At 48.6% G+C, this 21,529-nt stretch overlaps 8 protein-coding genes across 8 annotated transcripts; 6 read left to right on the top strand and 2 right to left on the bottom strand.

Annotated features, from left to right (window-relative positions):
- Window positions 1–395: 395 nt before the first annotated feature.
- Window positions 396–3,178, top strand: FOBCDRAFT_256402 (uncharacterized protein). The gene is made up of 6 exons (XM_031194947.3): window positions 396–856; window positions 910–933; window positions 985–1,011; window positions 1,063–2,222; window positions 2,274–2,534; window positions 2,587–3,178. Exons 1-6 carry the CDS (start codon window positions 802–804, stop codon window positions 3,049–3,051), a joined length of 1,992 nt encoding a protein of 663 aa, XP_031029685.2. The 5' UTR covers window positions 396–801; the 3' UTR covers window positions 3,052–3,178.
- Window positions 3,179–3,276: 98 nt separating this feature from the next.
- Window positions 3,277–8,571, bottom strand: FOBCDRAFT_153627 (beta-lactamase/transpeptidase-like protein). Its single transcript, XM_059608361.1, has 11 exons — window positions 7,982–8,571; window positions 7,508–7,930; window positions 7,378–7,455; window positions 7,039–7,314; window positions 6,250–6,336; window positions 5,860–6,196; window positions 4,930–5,759; window positions 4,747–4,777; window positions 4,236–4,452; window positions 3,931–4,183; window positions 3,277–3,867 (listed from the first exon to the last, which is right to left on the bottom strand). Exons 1-11 carry the CDS (start codon window positions 8,385–8,387, stop codon window positions 3,293–3,295), a joined length of 3,513 nt encoding a protein of 1,170 aa, XP_059466651.1. The 5' UTR covers window positions 8,388–8,571; the 3' UTR covers window positions 3,277–3,292.
- A 325-nt stretch (window positions 8,572–8,896) lies between these two features.
- FOBCDRAFT_268269 (uncharacterized protein) lies at window positions 8,897–9,313 on the top strand (the record flags this gene model as incomplete). Its single annotated transcript, XM_031194943.2, has 1 exon — window positions 8,897–9,313. The coding sequence occupies one exon, from the start codon at window positions 8,897–8,899 to the stop codon at window positions 9,311–9,313; it is 417 nt and encodes a 138-aa protein (XP_031029681.2).
- Window positions 9,314–10,626: 1,313 nt separating this feature from the next.
- On the top strand, window positions 10,627–12,976 carry FOBCDRAFT_175270 (amino acid/polyamine transporter I). Its single transcript, XM_031194941.3, has 7 exons — window positions 10,627–11,258; window positions 11,316–11,537; window positions 11,590–11,878; window positions 11,932–12,116; window positions 12,168–12,226; window positions 12,285–12,643; window positions 12,697–12,976. The coding sequence occupies exons 1-7, from the start codon at window positions 10,886–10,888 to the stop codon at window positions 12,815–12,817; spliced, it is 1,608 nt and encodes a 535-aa protein (XP_031029679.2). The 5' UTR covers window positions 10,627–10,885; the 3' UTR covers window positions 12,818–12,976.
- A 406-nt stretch (window positions 12,977–13,382) lies between these two features.
- Window positions 13,383–15,293, bottom strand: FOBCDRAFT_314900 (uncharacterized protein). The gene is made up of 5 exons (XM_031194940.3): window positions 14,993–15,293; window positions 14,877–14,945; window positions 14,683–14,829; window positions 13,766–14,625; window positions 13,383–13,716 (listed from the first exon to the last, which is right to left on the bottom strand). Exons 1-5 carry the CDS (start codon window positions 15,174–15,176, stop codon window positions 13,468–13,470), a joined length of 1,509 nt encoding a protein of 502 aa, XP_031029678.2. The 5' UTR covers window positions 15,177–15,293; the 3' UTR covers window positions 13,383–13,467.
- A 252-nt stretch (window positions 15,294–15,545) lies between these two features.
- FOBCDRAFT_153616 (uncharacterized protein) lies at window positions 15,546–16,680 on the top strand. Its single transcript, XM_031194939.3, has 3 exons — window positions 15,546–15,799; window positions 15,854–16,090; window positions 16,145–16,680. The coding sequence occupies exons 1-3, from the start codon at window positions 15,738–15,740 to the stop codon at window positions 16,626–16,628; spliced, it is 783 nt and encodes a 260-aa protein (XP_031029677.1). The 5' UTR covers window positions 15,546–15,737; the 3' UTR covers window positions 16,629–16,680.
- A 375-nt stretch (window positions 16,681–17,055) lies between these two features.
- Window positions 17,056–19,314, top strand: FOBCDRAFT_213646 (fungal-specific transcription factor domain-containing protein). The gene is made up of 4 exons (XM_031194938.3): window positions 17,056–17,829; window positions 17,881–18,158; window positions 18,204–18,331; window positions 18,382–19,314. Exons 1-4 carry the CDS (start codon window positions 17,127–17,129, stop codon window positions 19,130–19,132), a joined length of 1,860 nt encoding a protein of 619 aa, XP_031029676.2. The 5' UTR covers window positions 17,056–17,126; the 3' UTR covers window positions 19,133–19,314.
- A 673-nt stretch (window positions 19,315–19,987) lies between these two features.
- On the top strand, window positions 19,988–21,128 carry FOBCDRAFT_175261 (aminotransferase; the record flags this gene model as incomplete). Its single annotated transcript, XM_031194937.3, has 1 exon — window positions 19,988–21,128. The coding sequence occupies exon 1, from the start codon at window positions 20,166–20,168 to the stop codon at window positions 21,126–21,128; it is 963 nt and encodes a 320-aa protein (XP_031029675.1). The 5' UTR covers window positions 19,988–20,165.
- Between the last annotated feature and the right edge of the window lie 401 nt (window positions 21,129–21,529).

The raw sequence follows: 21,529 nt of genomic DNA, 5'->3' as shown, positions 1-21,529 counted from the left end.
GGCTGTCACATGAGTTATTCAGGCTCAATACGGTACACAGCCATCACAAGCTTCGCATCGTCTTGGCAGGGCCCAAATACGTGCTCCTCACTCGCTCCACGTGGTGATGTTGCCTCGTAAGGTAGTAAGGCGAACAACTGCCAGACCAGACTGGCGGTGCATGACATGACAAGGAATCACTCGTCTTGGGGATTACGACGGCAAAGAAAGACCACTATTTCCGAATGCGGTAATAAGTGGAATGATCGCCAAGATTACGCCGCAGGCACAGGCCCGATACCGCGGTCTCCCTTGTCGCGCTGACACTAGTTATAGAAGGCGGTGACAGAATCTTACGGCAGAATTGGTCTAATTTTATTCCCTTATTCAGCGTTGAGTGCCGAAGAACGGTGGTCAAGTGATTCGCGAGCAGGTGATGGAGCAGGCTTAAGCTTAAGTTTATCATCAGATATAGTAATCGCGAGATTCCATACTTGGCCGAGTCTTTGAGACCTCAGAAAACAGGCTGAGTCAGTTCAAATGAACCGCGGCTTGGATCGGCGAAATTGACCTCTGATTGGAAGTGAAGCCACTGAATCACAAGGCAAGGATTTCCACTACCGCCCACTGCGTCATATCACCACAATCAACAGCGACAAGGGTTGAGCGTGGATCCTGCTGACCTAATATCCTCTGCTCACCCCTTTTCCCCTTTCAGTCACCTCGACTTTTTCACGATATCGATAAAATTCCAAGCTTCGCACTACGCTCCCAGCTACTTTTCACTTCATTGCATAAAAAAGTACAACATACGATTACATCATGCGTCAACCCATAGCGACACAACCAGTCACCAATGGTGACGGAGAGGAATGGTGTACGTATCCAAAAATTCTGCTGCTGGTTGAGATTGTACTAAGATTGAGTTAGATCTTCCCGACAAGATGCTCGCACGTGCGTGAACCCATGCTGTAAAATAGCTGCGTACTAACAACGGACCTTCAGGACACCCCAGCAAGCCTCACATTGGCAGTGAGTTATGTCCCAATCTGGAAATATTTACCGTACTTACAATGAACCTAGGCTTGGAGGAGTACCAGCAGATGCATCAGCTCTCCATCAAGGAGCCCGAAGCTTTCTGGGGAAACCTGGCTCGTGAGCTTCTTACATGGGATCACGACTTTCACACCGTCAAGAGCGGCTCGCTAGTCGAGGGTAATCCTTCTTGGTTCCTTGGCGGAAAGCTGAATGCTTCGTTTAACTGCGTTGACCGCCATGCGCTCAAGGATCCTAACAAGGTTGCTATCATCCACGAAACTGACGATGGGAACGGCGGTCGCTCCATCACATATGGCGAGCTGCTTAAGCAAGTCAGCAAGGTCTCCTGGGCTCTCAAGGACCTTGGCGTTCGAAAGGGCGACACAGTCGCTATCTACATGCCCATGATTCCCGAAGCTCTGGTTGCCATCCTTGCTTGCACCCGTATCGGCGCTGTTCACTCTGTTGTTTTCGCTGGTTTCTCAGCTGGTTCGCTGCGAGATCGCGTCGTCAACGCCAAGAGCAAGGTCGTCATCACTGCTGATGAGAGTCAGCGAGGCGGTCGAACAATCGGAATCAAGAAGATTGTTGATGAGGCGCTCAGCCCACTCGAGGGCGTTCAGACTCTTGTTTTCAAGAGAACCGGTGCCAAGGTCGCGTGGACTGAGGGACGGGATCATTGGTGGCATGAACAGGTTGCCAAGTGGCCAAGCTACATCCCTCCCGAGGCCATGGACGCCGAGGATCCTCTGTTTTTGCTGTATACCTCTGGATCAACAGGCAAGCCAAAGGGTATCTTGCATACCACTGGTGGTTTCCTGGTTGGAGCAGCTGCAACGGGAAAGTATGTGTTTGACATCCACGAGAACGATCGATACTTCTGCGCTGGCGACGTTGGTTGGATCACTGGCCACACCTACGTGGTCTACGCTCCGCTCCTTTTGGGTGTCTCTACAGTTGTCTTTGAGGGAACACCGACATTCCCTGATGCTTCTCGTTTCTGGGATATCATTGCGAACCATCAGATCACGCACTTCTACGTGGCCCCTACTGCTCTTCGCTTGTTGAAGAGAGCTGGATCTGACCCTGTCAACCATGACACCAGCAGTCTGCGTGTTCTCGGTTCAGTTGGTGAGCCTATCGCTCCTGAGATTTGGAAGTGGTACTACGATGTCATTGGAAAGGGTGAATGTCATATCGTTGATGTAAGTTGACCATGAAAAGGTCTTTGACGGGGACGTAACTGACTGGAATAGACATACTGGCAAACTGAGACTGGCTCTCACGCCGTCACCCCTCTCGCTGGCGTTACACCCACCAAGCCTGGATCCGCTTGCCTGCCATTCTTCGGTATCGACACAGTCTTGATCGATCCTGTTTCTGGCGCTGAGATCCACGGTAACGGGGTCGAAGGCGTTCTTGCTTTCAAGACATCATGGCCTAGCATGGCCCGAACTGTCTATGGTGACCACCAGAGATTCGAGGAGACATATCTCAAGGTTTATCCCGGATACTACGTGAGTTTCTCCTAGAACTAGCTTGAAGGAATATTGACTAATGATTCTGTAGTTCACCGGTGATGGAGCTGCTCGTGACCAAGACGGATTCTACTGGATCCGCGGCCGTGTCGACGACGTAATCAACGTCAGCGGTCACCGCCTCTCAACAGCCGAAATCGAAGCTGCAATGGTCGAGCACGCCGCCGTCGCTGAATCCGCCGTCGTAGGAGTTTCCGACGAAGTAACAGGCCAATCCGTTATCGCCTTTGTCTGCCTCAAGGAAGCTTTCAGAACATCTGAGGAAGAAGTCCACGCCGAGCTTAGACTGCAGGTCCGCAACAGCATCGGCCCTTTTGCTGCTCCTAAGAAGATCTTTATGGTGGTTGATCTGCCCAAGACTCGGTCTGGAAAGATCATGCGTCGTGTTTTGCGAAAGGTGGTTATGGGTGAGCAGGATCAGCTGGGTGATATTACTACGCTTTCGGATCCCTCTGTTGTTGAGAAAATTATTGGTGTTGTGCACAAGAGCGCTTAATGGGGTAGAGATAAAATAAAGGAAAGGATCGCGGTTAGATGTTTCTTGGACGGGTCATGATTAGAGTATTGCTCTCAACCCACTGTCTTTATAACTTGTAATAATCCAAATATAAGATGACGCCATATATTCTGGGCCACGTTTGTCAAAATCTGCACTCTTAATCTCAAGGTTGCGTCTACAGTTTGCTTTTGTCAGGTCTCGGATAAAGATGGAGAAGAACTATTTGGGTTATTGTAGTCTATATAAGACTCCTGCTACCTAGCCATGGACCAACGACAAAATCCAAACCTTCCCTCAACCAAGGCTCGTCAATGGTAGCTGTAAAGTCAAACCCATGGTCTCCAGGCCTGATAGCCAGATGAATTTGAGTACTTGGGTCAAACCGTTGCAGGTAATCTACCAGCTTCCGCGTACCATCAACAGGCACTGCGGTATCCTCCTCGCCGTGAAGCAGAAATAGTGGCGGAAACAAGGATTTCTCATAATTTGAAGTTGAGGCCACCTTCTTGATCCGATCAAGGATGAATAAGTCAGGGTCCTCACCGAGAAGTTCCAGATAGCGCCCATTGTGCACGACTGCCATGGCCGAGTCAAGTCGCACAGGCGGATCTGCCTCAGTGATTGCAGGCTTCACAACGGTGGCGGAAAGAAACTTATTGACATCTTGATTGGGATAGTTTGGTACACCAACGATTGACTTGGCATAGGACTCGCTGAAGTGAGCCGCTTTCATATCGACCATTGGGTAAAGGGCTATAATCGCCTTGGGTCTCACAAAACCTGACAGAACAGACTGTAGAGCCAGATATCCGCCTGCGGCGAGATGATCCAGTCAGTGAATGGTACATGACTTGGCATTAGATGGTTCGAGCTTACCGGCACTTTCGCCAACGACAAGGGTCCTGATAAGGTTCAATTGAAGCTTGTGTTGCCCAATTGCTGCGAGATGACGGGAAGGTCCTCCAGAGTGCACCCAATTCCAGAAGTTCCCCATGTCATGAATAATATCTCGACCCTTCACCTCAGGAAGAAGCCTGTAGTTGGGACTGATGATAACAGCATCTTGCTCCTCTGCAAAGTCAAGAACCCATTTGGAGAACCAAGCAGGAAACAAACTTGAGCCGGTGATCTAATAAAGAAGTCAGCTGAATCTTTACAATGTGAAAATGGGGTTTACATACCAGAAAGCCGCCGTGAATCCTGACGACGACTGGCGGGTTGTGGGTTTTGAGTTGACGAGGAATTAAAAAATCGACACCGATCTGAACTCCTGCAGACTCATAGTACGTCCGAGTGATGGTGAACGGATCGAATATGTCGCTTTTGACACTGTGCAGAACATCGATGAGGGCGTTGAACTGAGCGTCACGCTCTTCAGACCGAGAGGCCATAATGTCACTGGGTCAGACTATGGTACGACCTCCAACTCACGGACAGCCCATCCGCCTTGGCTATGTAGTATGAGCAGAGAGTGAAAGCAGAAAAACACGCTTACGTCGTTCTCCAAGTGCTGTTTGAGGTGATAGCCAATTACCAACTGAGGCTAGTAGGCTAAGAAATGGCGGCACTTACCGAAACCCCGCTTAATGACTTCTTACCTGATCTGGTATTATCACAGGACGAAATTCAAGCGACGTCTCTGCCATGTCTTCTGAGTAATTTCATCTTTCAAGAGAGCAGAGTTTAACCTACAGATAATCGTTACATAATAATGAAATAGGATCTAGGCAAAAGAAATACATACATGTGTGATATCTAAGACCTATTATTTCGTATTTCCTTGCAATTTAATCTCAAGCTACCCTTGATAGAAACTAAGCTTTCATGATTACTGTAACCCTCATGACGCTGGCCCAGAAGGCTTGGCTGATATACCAGACGGTTCAAGTTTAACGCCAGGGCCATGACGTTCAAGAAAGGCTTGGGATGTCACGGGCTTCTTGGCCGCTTCGTCTTTCGAAGACACCAATGTAATATCCCGCCCTCCATATTGTGCGCTTCCTCGGTCCAAGTCGGTAAGTGCGGTGATGGTTGCGTTATAGCTTGCCTCGTCTATTTGCCCACCCACATAACGCGCCTGGCCTTGCACATTGACTCGCCTTGCGAAAACCAGGTCCTTCACGGTTGAAACCGTGATACCGTACGCATTGTCAGCCATTGTTATGTCTTCAAAGACGTTAGCGCGCTCCCTGGCCAAATCCTCGCCGGCATTAGCAACCACGTTCATGCATTGATGAATGCTTTCCTTCGTCTCCCGTAGTTGTGCCAGTTCGTTGATATCATCTTCAGAGAGGTCCGTTTTCAGTTTCATGGCATCCATCCTCTTATCAATTTCGTTTCCGTGGCTTCTGAGACGCGATTCCAACGTACTAATAGAACTCTTGGCAGAACTCAAACTACTCTTGATGTATTTATCTGCTGAAGGCTGTTTGGAGAACTGTGGGTTCTCGCTGGATGTTGACTCGAGTGCTTCGATGTGCAAGGATAGCTCAGTGCAGATCTGGAGGCCCTTTCGAGTACTTTCTTTCTCTTCAAACAGAGCAAGCCAGTCAGTGCTGTCAGACTCGACGCTTTCAGCCGGGGGGATAGCCAGGCTACGTGCTCTCTCATCCAGCCGCTGCATGTGTCTTTGTAGGTCGGCGGTTGTATCATCTATCATGTCTTTGTATTCGTCGATGACATTGCGCGTAACAGCCGTAATAGTTCTATAGGAGTAGAGTCGTTAGTTGATTTCATACATTGACCTTGACTGAGGAACCGCACATATTTGCATTGGCCAATGCTATATTAATAGTGGATTTATACCCAGCAAGCATGTCTCTAAAGTCTGTGATATCTCCCTTCAGATACTGCTGGCCAATCCAGTCCCGGAAGCTTGGCCGAGTTCCATTGGAATGTTTTGTGCACCGAGCAATAAGCTTGCCATACTCCTCACAAGTCTTTCCACAACGCAGTAGAGGTAATTCAAGAGAGTCGAAATTGATCTCAGGGTAATTTGTAACTGTCTCCAGGAGCGAGTGCAATACTCCAGTGAGATCATTTAGCTCAGTTTTGAGTGCGCGCGCGTTGGCGTCCTGGGTTTTGAAACTGCGAACAGTCTTGTACAGAACAGTGCTCGATTGAAAGGCGAACGTCACCAGAGCTAATACTCCAGAAGCAACACTGAGCCCATCTGCCATTATCGCGGTGTCTTACAAATAAGTATTGATGACAGAGGGGCGGAAGCGAGCTTTGTAACGAGGTCATGCGGTCGCTTATTTAATGCCGCAGTCGCCATGCTGACTATAAAGTTATGTCCAATAAGCAAGCAGCCATCTTAGAAACCCGCAAATGGGAGACTTATAGGGCGTTTATGCGTCGTTACTTATTGGCGCGGGTCTGGCCGACCAACCCCCGTGTGGGGCCAGCAGGCTCCAGCCAAGACCGATAGGCCTTAGAAAATAGTGAATTAATATTCCACATGTCCGTTTAAGGCGTGAGATTTAACAAGGCTCGCTGATATGAGGTTCCCTTCTCACCGACTACCCTTAGGAATGGGAATAAAATTTAGTATGCTTGAGTTGCATCTCCAATTATATTGACATAAATAACGTGCTAACAGGAGGCTGGTGTAAAGGGACTGTCAATGCGTAGGGCCCTTTTAAATGATGGGTAATGGATTCACAATGATGGGCCCTTTTGAGTTGGCGACAAAGGTAGCGGCTCGAGGGAGCGCGGATAAGCTTCAGCCTCAAGTCACGTATAGTTCACGAGGCCAAGAAAACACAGGTTAATCGAGCGAAGAGGATATACTTATGATGAGATTTTGAAAGTCAAGATCTCTGTCAATAAAGTGAAGCATCTTTACAACTAGGACTTGATCATGTCTAGACTTGCAACGCCTTGTATATTTCGGTCTCTACCCGTTCCGAGCACTCCAGTACCAATGCGTCTTGAACCTCAAAGTCAGCACAAGATCTCATTCGATGTATCTCACTAACTTACCACCGTATGGAAGAATTTGGCTAGCGATAATGCCACCAATATTGTTCTTGCGATCAGCGAACCAGAAGAGATTAGCCAGTCCCTCCCAAGACGCTGATCCAGCTGCACGGCCAGTTGACTCTGGGAAGTGGTTGATAGAAAATGATAAACTCCAGCCCTCGGTGTGATCATCGGGCATTGGGGTCAAGGGAGTTGGGTTTGCCAGTTCTGGTTTGGCCACGGGGACACTGACGTTGCTGAATCGTGGTTTATCGGGGATTTGATCAGTGAACATGTCTAGTAAGAGGCGTCAGTGTGAATAGGACGACATCGGCACAACATCCAGTAGCAATAACTTACTATCCACGGTCTCAGCTTTGAGTAGCCGAACCCCAGTTTGTGCATCCAGCCCATCGTTCAACAGCAGTGAAATGAGCCCTGTGATACAGTAAGTCATAAGAAAAACACGATCAACGATCTTTGGACTCACTCCCAAATTCTGCTGGTCTCCCAAAGCACCCGTGTCCTCCAGCGCATGGAACCTTCTCGTCATCCTGAGCAAGAAGCGGACGTCGATAAAAGTGATCTGTAGTAGTCAACTTGCCACTTGGGCTTCTGCGATGCATATACGCCAAATTCGACTTGTCTTCATGTGAAGGATGGAAAGTGACATGATTCATCCCCAGGGGCCTGAAGATGTGCTCTCTGAAGACTTCCTCAAGTGACTTCTTATACGTGCGTTCAATTATCACGCCAACCCAATCCATTGAGACTCCGTATTGAAACGTCTCACCAGGCTGGTTCACCAGAGGTCGATTTGCTGTGTCAATTGCTTCTCCGGAGAAGTCATCAAACCCAATGGGGCGACCGAACTCGGCCAGCTTCTCGTCCTCAAAAGCATATCCAAAACCAGCTGGTCGTTCGTCAGTGCTCATATTCCGTCACAGAGATATCCAAGCCGTACCCGTGTGAGTGAGAAGCATCCGAAGAGTAATTCTTCTAACTTTCTCAACAAGGTCAAGTTTTCCGTCCTCATTCCGAGTCAACACCTTGACATCCCGTAGCTCAGGGCAGATGGCTTCAACTTGATCAGCATCATCTAAGCGCAACTTCTCTTGCTCGACGAGTTGCATGCACGCGACTGATGTTGCCAGTTTTGTGAAAGATGCCATGAAGAAAATAGTCTCTTCTGACATGGGGCTTTCTGAGGTGACTCCCCTCAAACCAGAGTAATGTTGAAAGATTGGCTCGCCATCATTTCTGAACGCGGAGTAGACGAGACCTGGGATCTTGCTCTCAGAACCCCCGGTCGTGTACTCGTCGACGATACCACGAAGCTTGGATTGAACATCTTGTGATAGTACAGACATGTTTGAGGGTGGAAGGATCCGGAATAGTCTAGATCGGATGGTATCGGGTCTGGGTACTTGACTGGCTGTCACTTGGCCGGGAGCGCTCGACTCTCTACAGAGTATAAGAATAGCTTTGCCGATCTAACTCTTCGTACTGATTAAAAAAATCCCCAAAATAGAAGCAGCACGACTACCAGTTTCGTTGATAGTATGTAATGGAGAATGGATTTAGTGAAGGGAGCTGGAGACAGGTGCGGGGATCAAGCACCAAGAATGGAGTTGAGGTTATTACCCAATTAGGAATAAAGTTAGACTACACGCGCGATAAGCTACAGAGACTAAACACCACTTACATACAAGTCAACGGACCGTGTAAGTTTCTTTGGAGATAAAACGGAGACTCGGCTAGCTCCTGATAGCAGTTGACTTTATCTTCAGCGATCTAGCAATCATCAGGCCAAGGCGGAAGAACAAGCACTCGTAACTCGCCCAAGCAAGCACTCAGAAATCAATAACACGTTATCATTATGTCTTCACCAGTCCGTTATCAGTTCCTCCCCGGCCCAGTGGGAGAAATGCTCCGCTCCGCATCACTCGCAACAACCGCCACCATCCCATTATCAGGCTCTCTGGTCATAACTACAGGCCATGTCGGGGTGGACATCAAAACAGGTCAACTTGTCACTAGCTCTGTGGAAGCCGAGTTCAACGCAGTGTTTGACTGCCTTGACGCAGCTCTGAAGAATGCAGCCGTTACCAACGGTCTCGCTTCAGCTCATAAGTTGGTGGCTTACTTTACCCGAGCTGAGGATGAGGCAATCTTGCTGAGTATCTTTCGCGAACGGTACCCGGGACATACTCCGACCTTGACCTCGGTTGTTGTGGCCGGGCTTGTTAATCCGGGCATGCATGTTGAAGTACAAGCGGAGGCCATCGCTGTCTAGATGAGCTTTGGAGATTACCATGGTGGATCAATGGACAGACGGATTGGAAGGCGATATATGGACTAGCTGCAAAGAGTATACACATCTCAACAGATTCTCAAGTCAACAATAACAAGTTACACGCAATACACATTGACCAATTGTAATTTCTGACCTAAACAGGCAATGCCAAAGCAAAATTATCTATTCTCGATCAGGCATGTTTCGGTAAGGGTTGTTAGGATCCGCCAACTCCTCCTCCACACTCTGTATCGTCTTGACCACCTTTGCAGGGGCGCCCAGGGCGATCGAGTAAGGGGGCAGACTTTTAGTAACCACCGCCCCAGCGCCAACAGTGCAGCCTCGGCCAATGGTCACACCAGGGAGAATGACTACGTTGCCACCGATCCAGCAGTCGTCCTCAATGCGGATGGGATGTCCGAACTCGACGAACTTGATCCTGGATAGCACGCTTGTCTCGTGGCCTGCGGTGTAGATGTGTACGTTGGGACCCATCTGAACGCGGTCGCCGATTATGACGAGACTGGTATCTAGAATGGTCAAGCTGAGAATGACATTAATCATCGTTCCAATTACTCATATGTCTCAGAGTTGGCGACTTACCCAAAGTTCATGAAGCAGTTCTCGCCCATGGAGACATTGCTTCCGTAGTCAGGCATGAAAGGTGTCTCAATGTACGTCCCCTTGCCGACCTTTCCGAGCATCTCCGAAAGCATCTCGGCACGCTTGTCGTCGATCTCCTCACGAGTGCCAGCGCTGGGATCAATGTTGTTGTACTTGTACGCCAGACCGCGCGCTCTGTGGCGGCCGTCCAACAGCTTGGGGTGCAGGGGGTTGTAGCTAACCCCGCGGTTAGAAAATCATGCACTGGCGTAGTAATGAGGTGTAAAGTGTACTTACAGCATGCCAGAGATCATCTTCTCGTACTCTTCGCACCATGGAGTACCCTTGAGGCCCTTGGCGAACTCGATGATCTCATTATCTTTCTGTTGCTTGGCCATGATGAAGTAGCGTGGCGTTTGAGCAGTTTATGATACAAGACTAATAGATAGCAAGCGATAACGATATGAGTTCTTATAAAAAGAAGTTATACTGTCTGATTGCGAGGTAGATACGGAGCTGGTACCTGTCCAACTTGGAGAAACACGTCTGATCTTTTAAGCGTGGGGAAGTGAGGGCTTATTACCGGAAACGGAATTAAGACATGACCCACGAAAAAAACAAGTATACTCCACACAGTGCCAACTCTTCACGAGAGCTAAAGCTTATCGGCAAAGGCCATTCTTGAGTGATGCACCACAATGCCGAGATAACCCAACTCAACGGGCTCCATGCTTTCCCCCGCGTTCTGGGGGTCTAATCTTGATTAACGGGGAGATAGATTGCGGGGGAGATACAGGTCTGTTTGATACGTATCTGATCTTCTATTGGTTGGAGGTTTGCTTGGCTGTAGCGATTCCGACTAGCCGGCCTGGCCGTTGGAAATAGTCTACAGCGAAAAGTATATTACCTTGACTGTCCTGACTCAATCTGACACTCATCACTCATCACCATCATCTTACACTGTTCACGATGGCTCAGAGCACAGAAGCCCAGAACTCCGACAACAAGTCCGATATCAACGTCAGGCACAACTACGACGTTGATGTCGGCAGAGTTGAGAATGTCGAAAGTTTCACCAAGAGTCCAGATGCAGTTGATGACAACATTCTCCTCGCTCAGGGCCATGCCCCTGTGATGAGGCGATCGTTTGATCTGTTGGGAACGCTCGGTCTTGGCTTCAGCATCACCAACTCTTGGGTTTCATACGCCAGTTGTTTCGGACAGAGTCTTCTCTACGGAGGTGCCCAAGCGACTGTGTTTGGACTAATAGTCGCCTGCGCAGTGCAGTGGCTTATCATTCTCGGACTTGCGGAGCAAGCTTCGGCGTTTCCATCTTCAGGAGGTGAGCTCATCTTATTTCTGCTGGAAGCAATTTACTAACGAGTTTGGGCAATGACAGGCCAATATCACTTCACGTACATCCTCGCCCCCAAGAGATATCGACGTTTCGCCGCCTTTGCCGTGGGTATCATCAGTGTTCTTGGTTGGTGGGTGATTACCTGCTCCGGCATCTCGAACAACGTGCAATGCATCATTGGCATGGTCCTCTTTGTCAACCCTGATTACCAACCTCAGAACTGGCATTCATACCTGCTATACATAGGGCTCATTCTGATTACACGTGAGGCTTCCCCCAAATTCCATGTCCGTAGCAATCATGCTCACAACCGCAGTCATTCCCATCTTCACGATTCCCCAGAAACATCTCGGAAAGTGGACTCAAGCATGTCTCGCGATATCCGTCCTCGGCTTCGTCGTCGTCACAATCACGATCCTCGCCATGAGCGACGGGTACAACCACCCGAGCTTCATCACCAAATTCGATGGAACAAGCGGCTGGCCAAATGGCGTTGCATGGGTCATGAGCATCGGCAACGCCATGTACGCTTTCGCTAGCATGGATGCTGTGATCCACGTCGCTGAGGAAATGCACCACCCAGGCAAGGCCATTCCTCGAGCAATGTAAGTCTGCAATCTTGAGACTATTCAGACTGAACTCTAACAAGGCTTTGCAGGAACCTCACGATGATTATTGGTCTCCTTACCTCAGTTCCATTCATCCTGGCCATGATGTTTGTCATCAAAGATCTCGATGCTGTCAGGGCTGCCCATCTTCCAAGTCTTGAAGTCTTTCACCAGGCTACTGGTAGCAAGTCAGCTGCACTCGGACTTCAGTCTCTTCTTGTAGTCATTTTTTACAGTACGTTATGTAACTTTGATGCGTTTGGAACTTTTAGCTAACAGTAGGAAGCATGTATGCCTAGCCAGTGGATCACATGCGGCCGATTGACTTGGGCCTTCTCGCGAGATGTAAGTCTCCATCCTCTTTACTTTCAATGTCTTGAATCACGCTGACGCGGCTAATCAGCGTGGACTCCCATACTCCAACTACTGGAATCACATCTCACCCTCTCTGGGCTTCCCCGTTCGCACGACTCTGCTGTCTGTTGGGTTCTGCATTATCTATGGGCTGTTATACATGGCTAGCAGTCAAGCCTTCAACTCTATCATCACCACTGCAGTTCTTGGTGTGAATATTTCATACGCCGTCCCTCAGGCTATCACTCTGATTCACGGACGGGAGAACAAGTTGCCTCCAAGACCGTTTAAGCTCGGAAAAGTCGGGGGTTATCTCTGTAATGCGTGGACTCCTCTCTGGGTCACCACGATTGGCATCTTTATTTGCTTCCCCAATGCCATTCCTGTAACTGCTGGGTCAATGAATTAGTAAGTTTCACTGCCATTTATATGTGTCCCGGTTTTACTAACGGCTGGCTTAGCGTGTGTGTTGTACTAGGATGCATGGTGCTTATCCTGGTTTGCCTTTGGTTCACTGTTCGTCGTTACTTCGATGGCCCCGCTATCGACTACGAAATGTTGGGCTTGAGCCGCTCAGAGTAAAAGTGCAATGTAACAGCTATCTATAGCTTTCTTGCGATGGAAATGTCACCTTTGGGTAGGTCAGGCAGGATGCCTGGTCTTGTTTATACTGTGCCCCGTTAGGCATATTAGAAGGAGGTACTCAAAGCAAATATCAACAAGCATATTAGAATGATATCATGGGATCAAAATCATCCCTCAATTTAGACTGTTTCAATATTGTACCAACATTCTCAGGTTGTCGAAAAATGATAATATGCATCGGTGTGCGTTGTCTAAGGTTTTGCAGGGACTTTATTGCTAGTTCTAATGGACAATTTTAACACTGCTTTAATATTCCTCCCAGATTGGAGGCTTCAAGCATATTTTCCCTAGTTTTGGAACCGTGTCTGTCTGGTGCTCGAATGGAGACACTTGGTTCTGTGCGGTGATTATAAGCTCCCAATCACTGGTCTCAAGTAGAAATGACATATCTAGCTCACAATTTGCATTATACCATATTACCGGGCAAACTACTGCGTGGCAAAGAAGACAAACAAATAGACGTCAAGTCCTTCTATTAGTTTTTCAGAATACATGTTAAAGGTTTTCAGAAACGGAATTATAGATTCTTTCTACAGATATGATACATAGTTCCCCTTCGCACTTCAACAAGACCCAGTTTCACCACTTCAAAGCTTACTACCACCAGCCTTTTTCTTAGCAGCAACAACTTCGCGATGAGCAACTTGCGCATTTAGACAACCTTGCTCCAAAGCACCATCGATAGCAGCTCTCCAGCCATGAGCCCAGTCAGCTGAAGCAAAAAAGACATCACCGTGTCGACTCTGAAGCTCATCCTGGTATTTGGACATATAGCCAGGTTGCCACCAAGCAGGACCTCCCTTTGAGAAAGGATCTGTGGCCCAGTTATGCAACATCTGCTTATTGTTAGTGATAAATGCTCCGCAAAAGTCTTTGGTTACTTACCAGCCTCTTGACATCCATGGGGTGGATTTTGTTTAGAGCCTCAATAGTTTGTGCCGCATTGTTCTCTGGGATAAAGGTATCCCGTTCATCTGCACCGAAAGCAACGACGTGAACATCACCATTCGGCAGCACGCCATCGCCATAGCCATACATAAGAAGACCAGGAAACTTCATGCCATTCCATCTCTCGAGTTCCTTGTTGCTAACATCAGCATGAACCTTGGTCATCTGGTTCACATGACCGATGTTGATGGCATCCTGTCGTCGTTGTGTGAGCGGAGGAGAGAATTCGATATCTTTCAAGACGTTCAGAGGAATGGTGTTGATGATCTTCTTTGCTCGGAAAACATCGCCACTGCTGCTCGTCACAGTGACAGGACCGTCGCCAGATGAGTCCTGAGCAATAGACTTGACTTGCGTGGAGAAGGCATACTCCAACCCATCTCCAGTTGCCTCTTCAAACATACGCTTCGCAAGTGCAGTCTGACCATCTCGAAGTTTATATCTCAACCAAACATCAGCAAAGTTATCAGAACTGTGCATGAGCAAAGCATGAGAGCGAATCATATCCCAAAGACTCGACTCCTTCATTCTTCCACCAGAGATGTGAAGCAGAAGAGATACCAAGAGACCTTGTTCCTCGGTTGTAAGTTTATGCTTGATCTCTTCGTAGCGGTCGTGGCAGGATACTTGATCCCACTTCTCAACGGTTGACCGATCAACAATAGGGTTGTCGAGCTGGGCGTGGGGAAGAGGGCAGATGGTTCGCCCGAATTGGCCGTCAACGTTGACGAACATGTCCCAGGCTTTGGCTTGCATTGCGCCAGCTTCCTCATGACTGAGCTTGCGCGGTGCAGCACCTACGACCATCTCGCGTCAGTAACATGGAGCAAAAGTGAAGTCAGTGGTGTTTATACCTGGTACATCGATGGTGTAGTATCCTTCGTGCATGTCCGGACTTCCCGTGGTTATGAGGTCACGGTCCATGTTATAACGCGTCATCTCTCTGAACAAATAGCCCATGTGGTGAGTGACCCAAGTTCCTCCCATTTCATAAAGAAATCCTTCAACGTGTTAGCAAGCTATTGAGGTTTTTAAACGTCTTTCATACCATCTTTCTTGGCTGTATATGTCCTGCCACCAATACGATCGCGCGCTTCTAGCAGTAGGACAGAATGACCTGCAGAACGTCAGGGCGGTTTATTTGACAAACTCGCTGCTACATACTCAATTGACTCAGGTCGCGAGCTGCCGCCAGACCGGCATATCCAGCTCCAATGACGATAACATCGTAGACTTTACTGGTTGGAGAGGTTGATCGTTGCGGCGAGATGACTGCATCACTCTCGAGTCCCTTCTGAAAGCCAGTGTGAGGCTCCCAAATATGGCCGTCTTTAGTCTTGGGTGTCATTCTGAACAAACTGAAATGCGACTAATCGGCAAAGAATGGGGAAATACTCGTGGTTGCAGGATTCGAAGTTGAAAGCTTGAAGGTAGCTGGAGTCTAGCTTGGATGGCGATAGACCCGCCTTAGCTTTATCTAGCTACTACAGGCTGGTCTTTGCACTGTTAAACCTACTCCAATCAGTAGTGGGTTCTCAAGCCATCTCCAACCCGGCAAATTCCACAATCGGCCCCATCACAAAGTTGACACTATTTCCTATCGTGGACTCTGCGGGGTTGAAGCTCTCTTTAGTTCCTATTTAGGTAGTAACGAGAGCTCCGCACGCAAGTGGCTTCAGCGGAGTCTCCGTTGTCTTAATACCGCATTGGGTAGTTACTGCAACTTCCCATATCCATGGTCATGATCATTATGGCGTGGACACTAAATGCTCTTCAGCTTTTGTTCATAAAATCTCGAACCACAGCTCGTTGAAAGAGTCAGACCATACCCGAGCGTACCGTATCATATCACACCGCAACACACCACTCAGCATTATAGCATAACTTTTTAGTGTACTTCATTATCAACATGCCTGACTTTACTGGTCTCGAACTCACTGGCAAGACTGCCATTGTCACTGGCGCGTCCCGGTAAGTTACCCCAGGCAACCTCAAGCGAGTATGATCTTGACTAATACGTTTCAGCGGTCTTGGTGCCGGCATTGCTATCCTGCTTGGCAAGCGAGGTGCCAACGTGGTGGTCAACTACGTCTCAGACGGCAGCCGAGAGCGAGCTGAGAAGGTTGCTCAGGAGATTGAGGCCAATGGCACCAAGGCTATTGTTGTCCAAGCCGATGTCAGCAAGACTGCTGAGATTCCTAAGCTTATTGATGCTGCTCTGAAGATCAGCTCAACTGGCAAGATTGAGATTCTGATTCACAAGTAGGTATACCTCAGTAGAGACTGAAGTATTTGTCACTTACACGTGGTTTGCAGCGCTGCTCAAGGAAACGAGGCCAATTTGGTAGACACAACCGAGGAGTTCTACACCCGTCACTTTGACGCCAACGTCAAGGGCCCCATCTTCCTGACAAAGGCCGCAGAGCCTCATCTCCCCAAGGGAGGCAGAATTGTCTTCATTTCGTCAGCAGGAGCTCGCCTTGGTGTTGCTGGACAGACTGTCTATGCCGCTACCAAGGCAGCTGACGAGGCTCTTGTTCGTGTCTGGGCCAAGGAGCTCGGTCAATCTCACGGCATTACTGTGAACTGTGTTAACCCTGGTCCTATTGCTACAGATCAATGGTTCCAGAGTGATGAGCAGTTCCTCAAGGATATGCAGCCGCTGATTGACTCTACACCTGCTGCGGCGCGTGTTGGTGAGGTCAGCGATATTGCGCCTCTGGTTGCGTTCCTCTGCACAGATGATGCGAAGTGGACGACGGGCTCTGTTCTTTCTGCCAATGGTGGTCTTTACAATTAGATTGGCAGTCTTTAGTTTAAATCATGAGATGAACGAACGAACAATTTGTTAAATGAATGAGTTGAGATTGAAGTAATGTCATGCTGGATGAAGCATGTGATAAGACAGCTTATAGTGACTGCATGTAAACTCCAAGCTGACATCGTGAGGTTATGACGCTCCGAGCTCAATGACTCGTTCCATGACCAATCGGAACCTCTTTGAAGCAGAGACACTACTTGGCGATGCGCCATATCGTCGGTGTTTATCCCCTGCTCATCAAATTGTCTCCAAACAACCAGTGGACATTCGCCACTAAGATACGCACTGTAACGGTTTTGATTCCCCGTAGTCGATTGCACTAAAAACCTGGCGGGCGGGGGCGTTTTTAGTGTCATGATGGGGAATGGGTCCAGGTTTCTTCTCAAGCTTGGAAAGCTTTCTGAACCCTTCCCCTCATTCATTCTCCAAGAAACCCTCACTTTTCCGTACTACACCCTGAAACACATCTACTGAGAAATGTCAGCGGTCAAACCTCCCCGAGAGTTCAAGTTCGTCGGCGCATTCAGTCGCAAGAGAAGACGTCGCGATGGGACAGCGCCTGGATCAATCGACTTCGTCGGACCGACAACACGATCAAAGCAAGCAGCGACGTCAACGCCGAAACCGCAGAGTGAAGCTGTTGTCGCTGAGCCTGCGACACCGCCAAAGTCAGCGGATGGTAATAGCGAAGGTCAGGATAAGAGTGCAGAGAACACAACTCCCCCTGCGGTAGAAGCGACAGAGACAGAGGCGCAAGCTCCTCTTGCGGCGACGCCAGTGATTCCGCACGAGAATGCCAATCCGTTTGATCACGACATGATGATGGGAGAGGGGATGAACAGCGGGAGTGACATAGACTGGACATATTCAAGTCTTATGAATCCCTTTATCGATACAGGTCCCTCGTTCATGGCGCCTTTTGACCAAGTCAATGGCCAGCTGCCGATTTATTTTGGCCCCGACATGCCTCTCATTCAGCTGGGCGACTCATCATCTACTGACAACTCGCCTGAGAACCATTTCATCGGGCCTCAATTACCAAACGAGACTGATGGTACAGCGAGCGAGTTCGCTGCAAATGCGCAATCACAAGCAATTGAAGAGCCTGTTTTGCCGTTGCTCAACTCTCACGCCGCGCCGAGCAACATCAGCGACACCATTGCGCAGCTACTGACTCGATGTATGTATCAACACTACAACCCCTTTTGATATCATAATCTGACCGAATTAGATGACCAAGAGTTCTGCGTCATGCCTCTGACCCACGACTTTGCCGCCAACCCATTCCGATTCGACGCCGAAACAGGTCGCGGCTCCCAACTTCTCCTCCATTGCATCCTCGCTCTCTCTTACAAACACATCAATCGCGATACAGGCTCTTGCGCTGGAGAGGCCAAGATGCATAAGAAGAAAGCTCTTCAGATGCTCAAAGACATGGAGGGCGTGTCGCAGGCGTCACCGATTGAAGCGACATTCTTGGACGCGGTGTTGATACTCATGACACTTGATGTGAGTCATTCTGAAAAGACCTTTAGTCAGAACTGATATCTACAGTGCGCGACATCTGCTCATGGACCGTGGACGTGGTATCTCAAGCGAGCGCATAAAATGATCCAGGCTGCCGAGTTCTGTAACATGAAGAAGACACCACGAATGCAAGCACGCATAGAGATGCTAGTCTGGTAAATATCACTAAACACGAACTACGTATACCGAATACTAACTGTCGCAGGTGGGACGTCACTCTAGCTCTCACAAGCCGTCAAGGATGTGTCCTCTCCGAATCCACGATAATCAGCCTCTTCAACCACGACAAAACAAGCGACGAGACCTTCTACAGTGTATCAGGTTGTCCCGAAGCCTTATTCCGCCACATGATCCGCCTCGGATCTTACGCACGAGAATTCGAGCTGATAAGCAACATGACCTGCGCAAAGTTCGACATGGAACACGTTCTTGGCGTAGAGAAGGAGATACGCGAGTGGACAGATCCTGAATACGGAGACCTCCCAGATCAACTCGTCTCAGACACTACAGGCTGCGATATAGGCGACGTAGCACACTACAAAGAAGATCTACACCACTGCGCCGAAGCTTGGAGATACGGTTTGTTGATCTACATCGGCCGTGTGTTCAAATGGCAGCGCGATCAACCCGCCCCCTCAATACTAGGCTTCCTCGCGCGCAAGACGCTCAACCACGTTACGTCTTGTAGGTATAGTTCCATGCTGCAGAAACAACTGCTTCTTCCTGTTTTCTTATCTGGGTGCGAGACGTCGGATGAGCACTTGCGACAGGCGGCGAGGACGTATTGTAGCTGGTGGAATGAACGGACGAGGTATGATATGTTTTTGACGGCGAATACGCTATTGGAGGAGGTTTGGGCTGACGAGGCGGTGGATTCGTGGTGGGGATCGGTTATTGATCAGAAGAGTCGGTCGAATGTTAACTCTGGGGAGGGGAGGCAGTATTTATTTGGATGAGCCTTTGGTTTGCGCGCGTTCTGGCGTTTTTGGTCTTTTTTTATGGTGTCATTTTGTTTCTCTGTTGGCGTTGGGATGTATGGCTAGCTGTGTCAATATTTGGATATCAGACTGGGAAAACAGGCATTCGCAATCTGAACCATGGGAGAGATTTATGATATATATATATATATATATATATATATTACTCGCTACTTTTACTACAATCGGCATTTTCTATCTTCCGAATGGAGTCATATCTACTAAGATTATTGGGTCAGGCTGTCCAGAGATTGTCTTGTTATGCACGTAATTCTTGCTTGAAAGAAATACAGTAAAACTCAAAGTCTATCAATAAGTCCGAAATAAAGAATTGACATGATGTCCACTATCACCGTGTTGGTCGTGTCGCAACATGTAGATGATCGGTCAATTGGGCATTTGTGTTTCTCTGCCTAATGAGTAGAGACAAGAGATAGTGCAGGGAATCCTAATCGATCCAGCTAATCTTGTCAACAATCATATCTCTAGATTTATTATCAGATGACCATTTTCCAGATAAGTGCTTTTACTTTTCTTGGCGGTTAAGTCCTAGATCAGTGGTCTTCGCGTATCGTTATCCTTTCAGGCAACTGGACCTCACTGCCACAACTGCATCAGCAATCAGTAGTAACTCCGCCCAGCACACTCCGCAACGCGATCAAGTAATTACTCAGTACATATCAACCAATTTGGGGGGTTGCACGACAGTAGGCCATTGGGCTGGTGGCAATCCGGTTGGTTGCGGGGTTGCGGTATTACCCAAAGAGGAATTACGCGATTGAGTAACTACTGTGTCGGGACTTGGCGAGTATCATTCTCCATGGAGACTCGGGGCATCATAAACGACAGTTTTTGAGGGGATTCAACGGCATCTGTGAACATCTACAAAAGCAAAGGTTGAATCGTATCAGATTAATCGATCTCACCAACCAAACACATCATCTCAATCCTCAATCTCACCATCTACCAAAACAAAACACTACCATCACATCACACCAGACAACACAGCAAAATGGCAACCATGGATGAGGTATTCGCCGGCTACGCCAAGCGACAAGCCACCCTTGAAGCCAGCACCAACATCCTCTCCCAAGGCATCGCCTGGGTCGAAGGCGAGCTCGTTCCCCTGCAATCAGCCCGCATCCCCCTCCTCGACCAGGGTTTCATGCACAGCGACCTGACCTACGACGTCCCCTCCGTCTGGGACGGCCGCTTCTTCCGCCTCGACGACCACCTTGATCGTCTCGAGGCCAGCTGCAAGAAGATGAGGCTTCGCTTCCCCATCCCCCGCGAGGAGATCAAGAAGATCCTCGTTGAGATGGTGGCCAAGAGTGAGATCAAGGATGCGTTTGTTGAATTGATCGTTACGCGTGGGCTCAAGGGCGTGAGGGGTGCGAAGCCGGAGGAGCTGCTGAATAATAACCTGTACATGTTTGTTCAGCCATATGTCTGGGTTATGGATCCTGAGGATCAGTATCATGGCGGTCGTGCCATTGTTGCACGAACCGTACGACGTGTTCCACCTGGCTCTATCGATCCCACCATTAAGAATCTTCAGTGGGGTGATCTTGTCCGCGGCTTATTTGAGGCCAACGACCGTGGCGCCACTTATCCCTTCTTAACCGACGGCGATGCCAACCTCACCGAAGGTTCAGGCTTTAACGTCGTCATCATCAAGAATGGCGTGCTCTACACACCTGATCGTGGAGTCTTGCAGGGAATCACAAGGAAGAGTGTCATTGACGCTGCGCGATCTTGTGGATACGAGATTCGCATTGAGCATGTTCCGGTTGAGGCGGCGTATCAGGCTGATGAGATTTTGATGTGCACAACTGCTGGTGGTATTATGCCCATCACTACTCTGGACGATAAGCCTGTGAATGATGGCAAGGTTGGACCTATTACAAAGGCTATCTGGGATCGTTACTGGGCTATGCACTGGGAGGATGAGTTCAGCTTCAAGATTGATTACTAGGGCATTGTTACACATACTTGTAAATATTGGCATTAAATAAAACGCATCTTACTCTTTATCAAACCCAACTCGGCTCCATAAGATTGCTGAACAGTACTTTTATGAGAAGGACTTTGTACTGGACAAGTTCGAGTAAGGTGCGCGATGCAAGCATCAGCTGTCAGGTCTATCAACTCAAAATAATACTCTCATAAACACACTGAATGTCCTGTTTGCAAGCTCTCCTCACGTTACCGTAGATAGATCGTTTTTAATGGACTTGAAAGTGACCAGTCTGGGCCTCTCGATATGAGCCAACCTTGGACAAACTTGTAAGGGGCCAAGCAAGCCAATCCTGTCTCAATAGAAACATTGCCTTATTTCAAGATCTCGGACGTCCCATCGCCATGCCTTCTCAATAT

The sequence above is a fragment of the Fusarium oxysporum genome, chromosome I (assembly GCF_013085055.1).
Source record: "Fusarium oxysporum Fo47 chromosome I, complete sequence".
Taxonomy (NCBI): Eukaryota; Fungi; Ascomycota; class Sordariomycetes; order Hypocreales; family Nectriaceae; genus Fusarium; species Fusarium oxysporum.
This window is presented reverse-complemented; position numbering and strand designations above follow the sequence as displayed.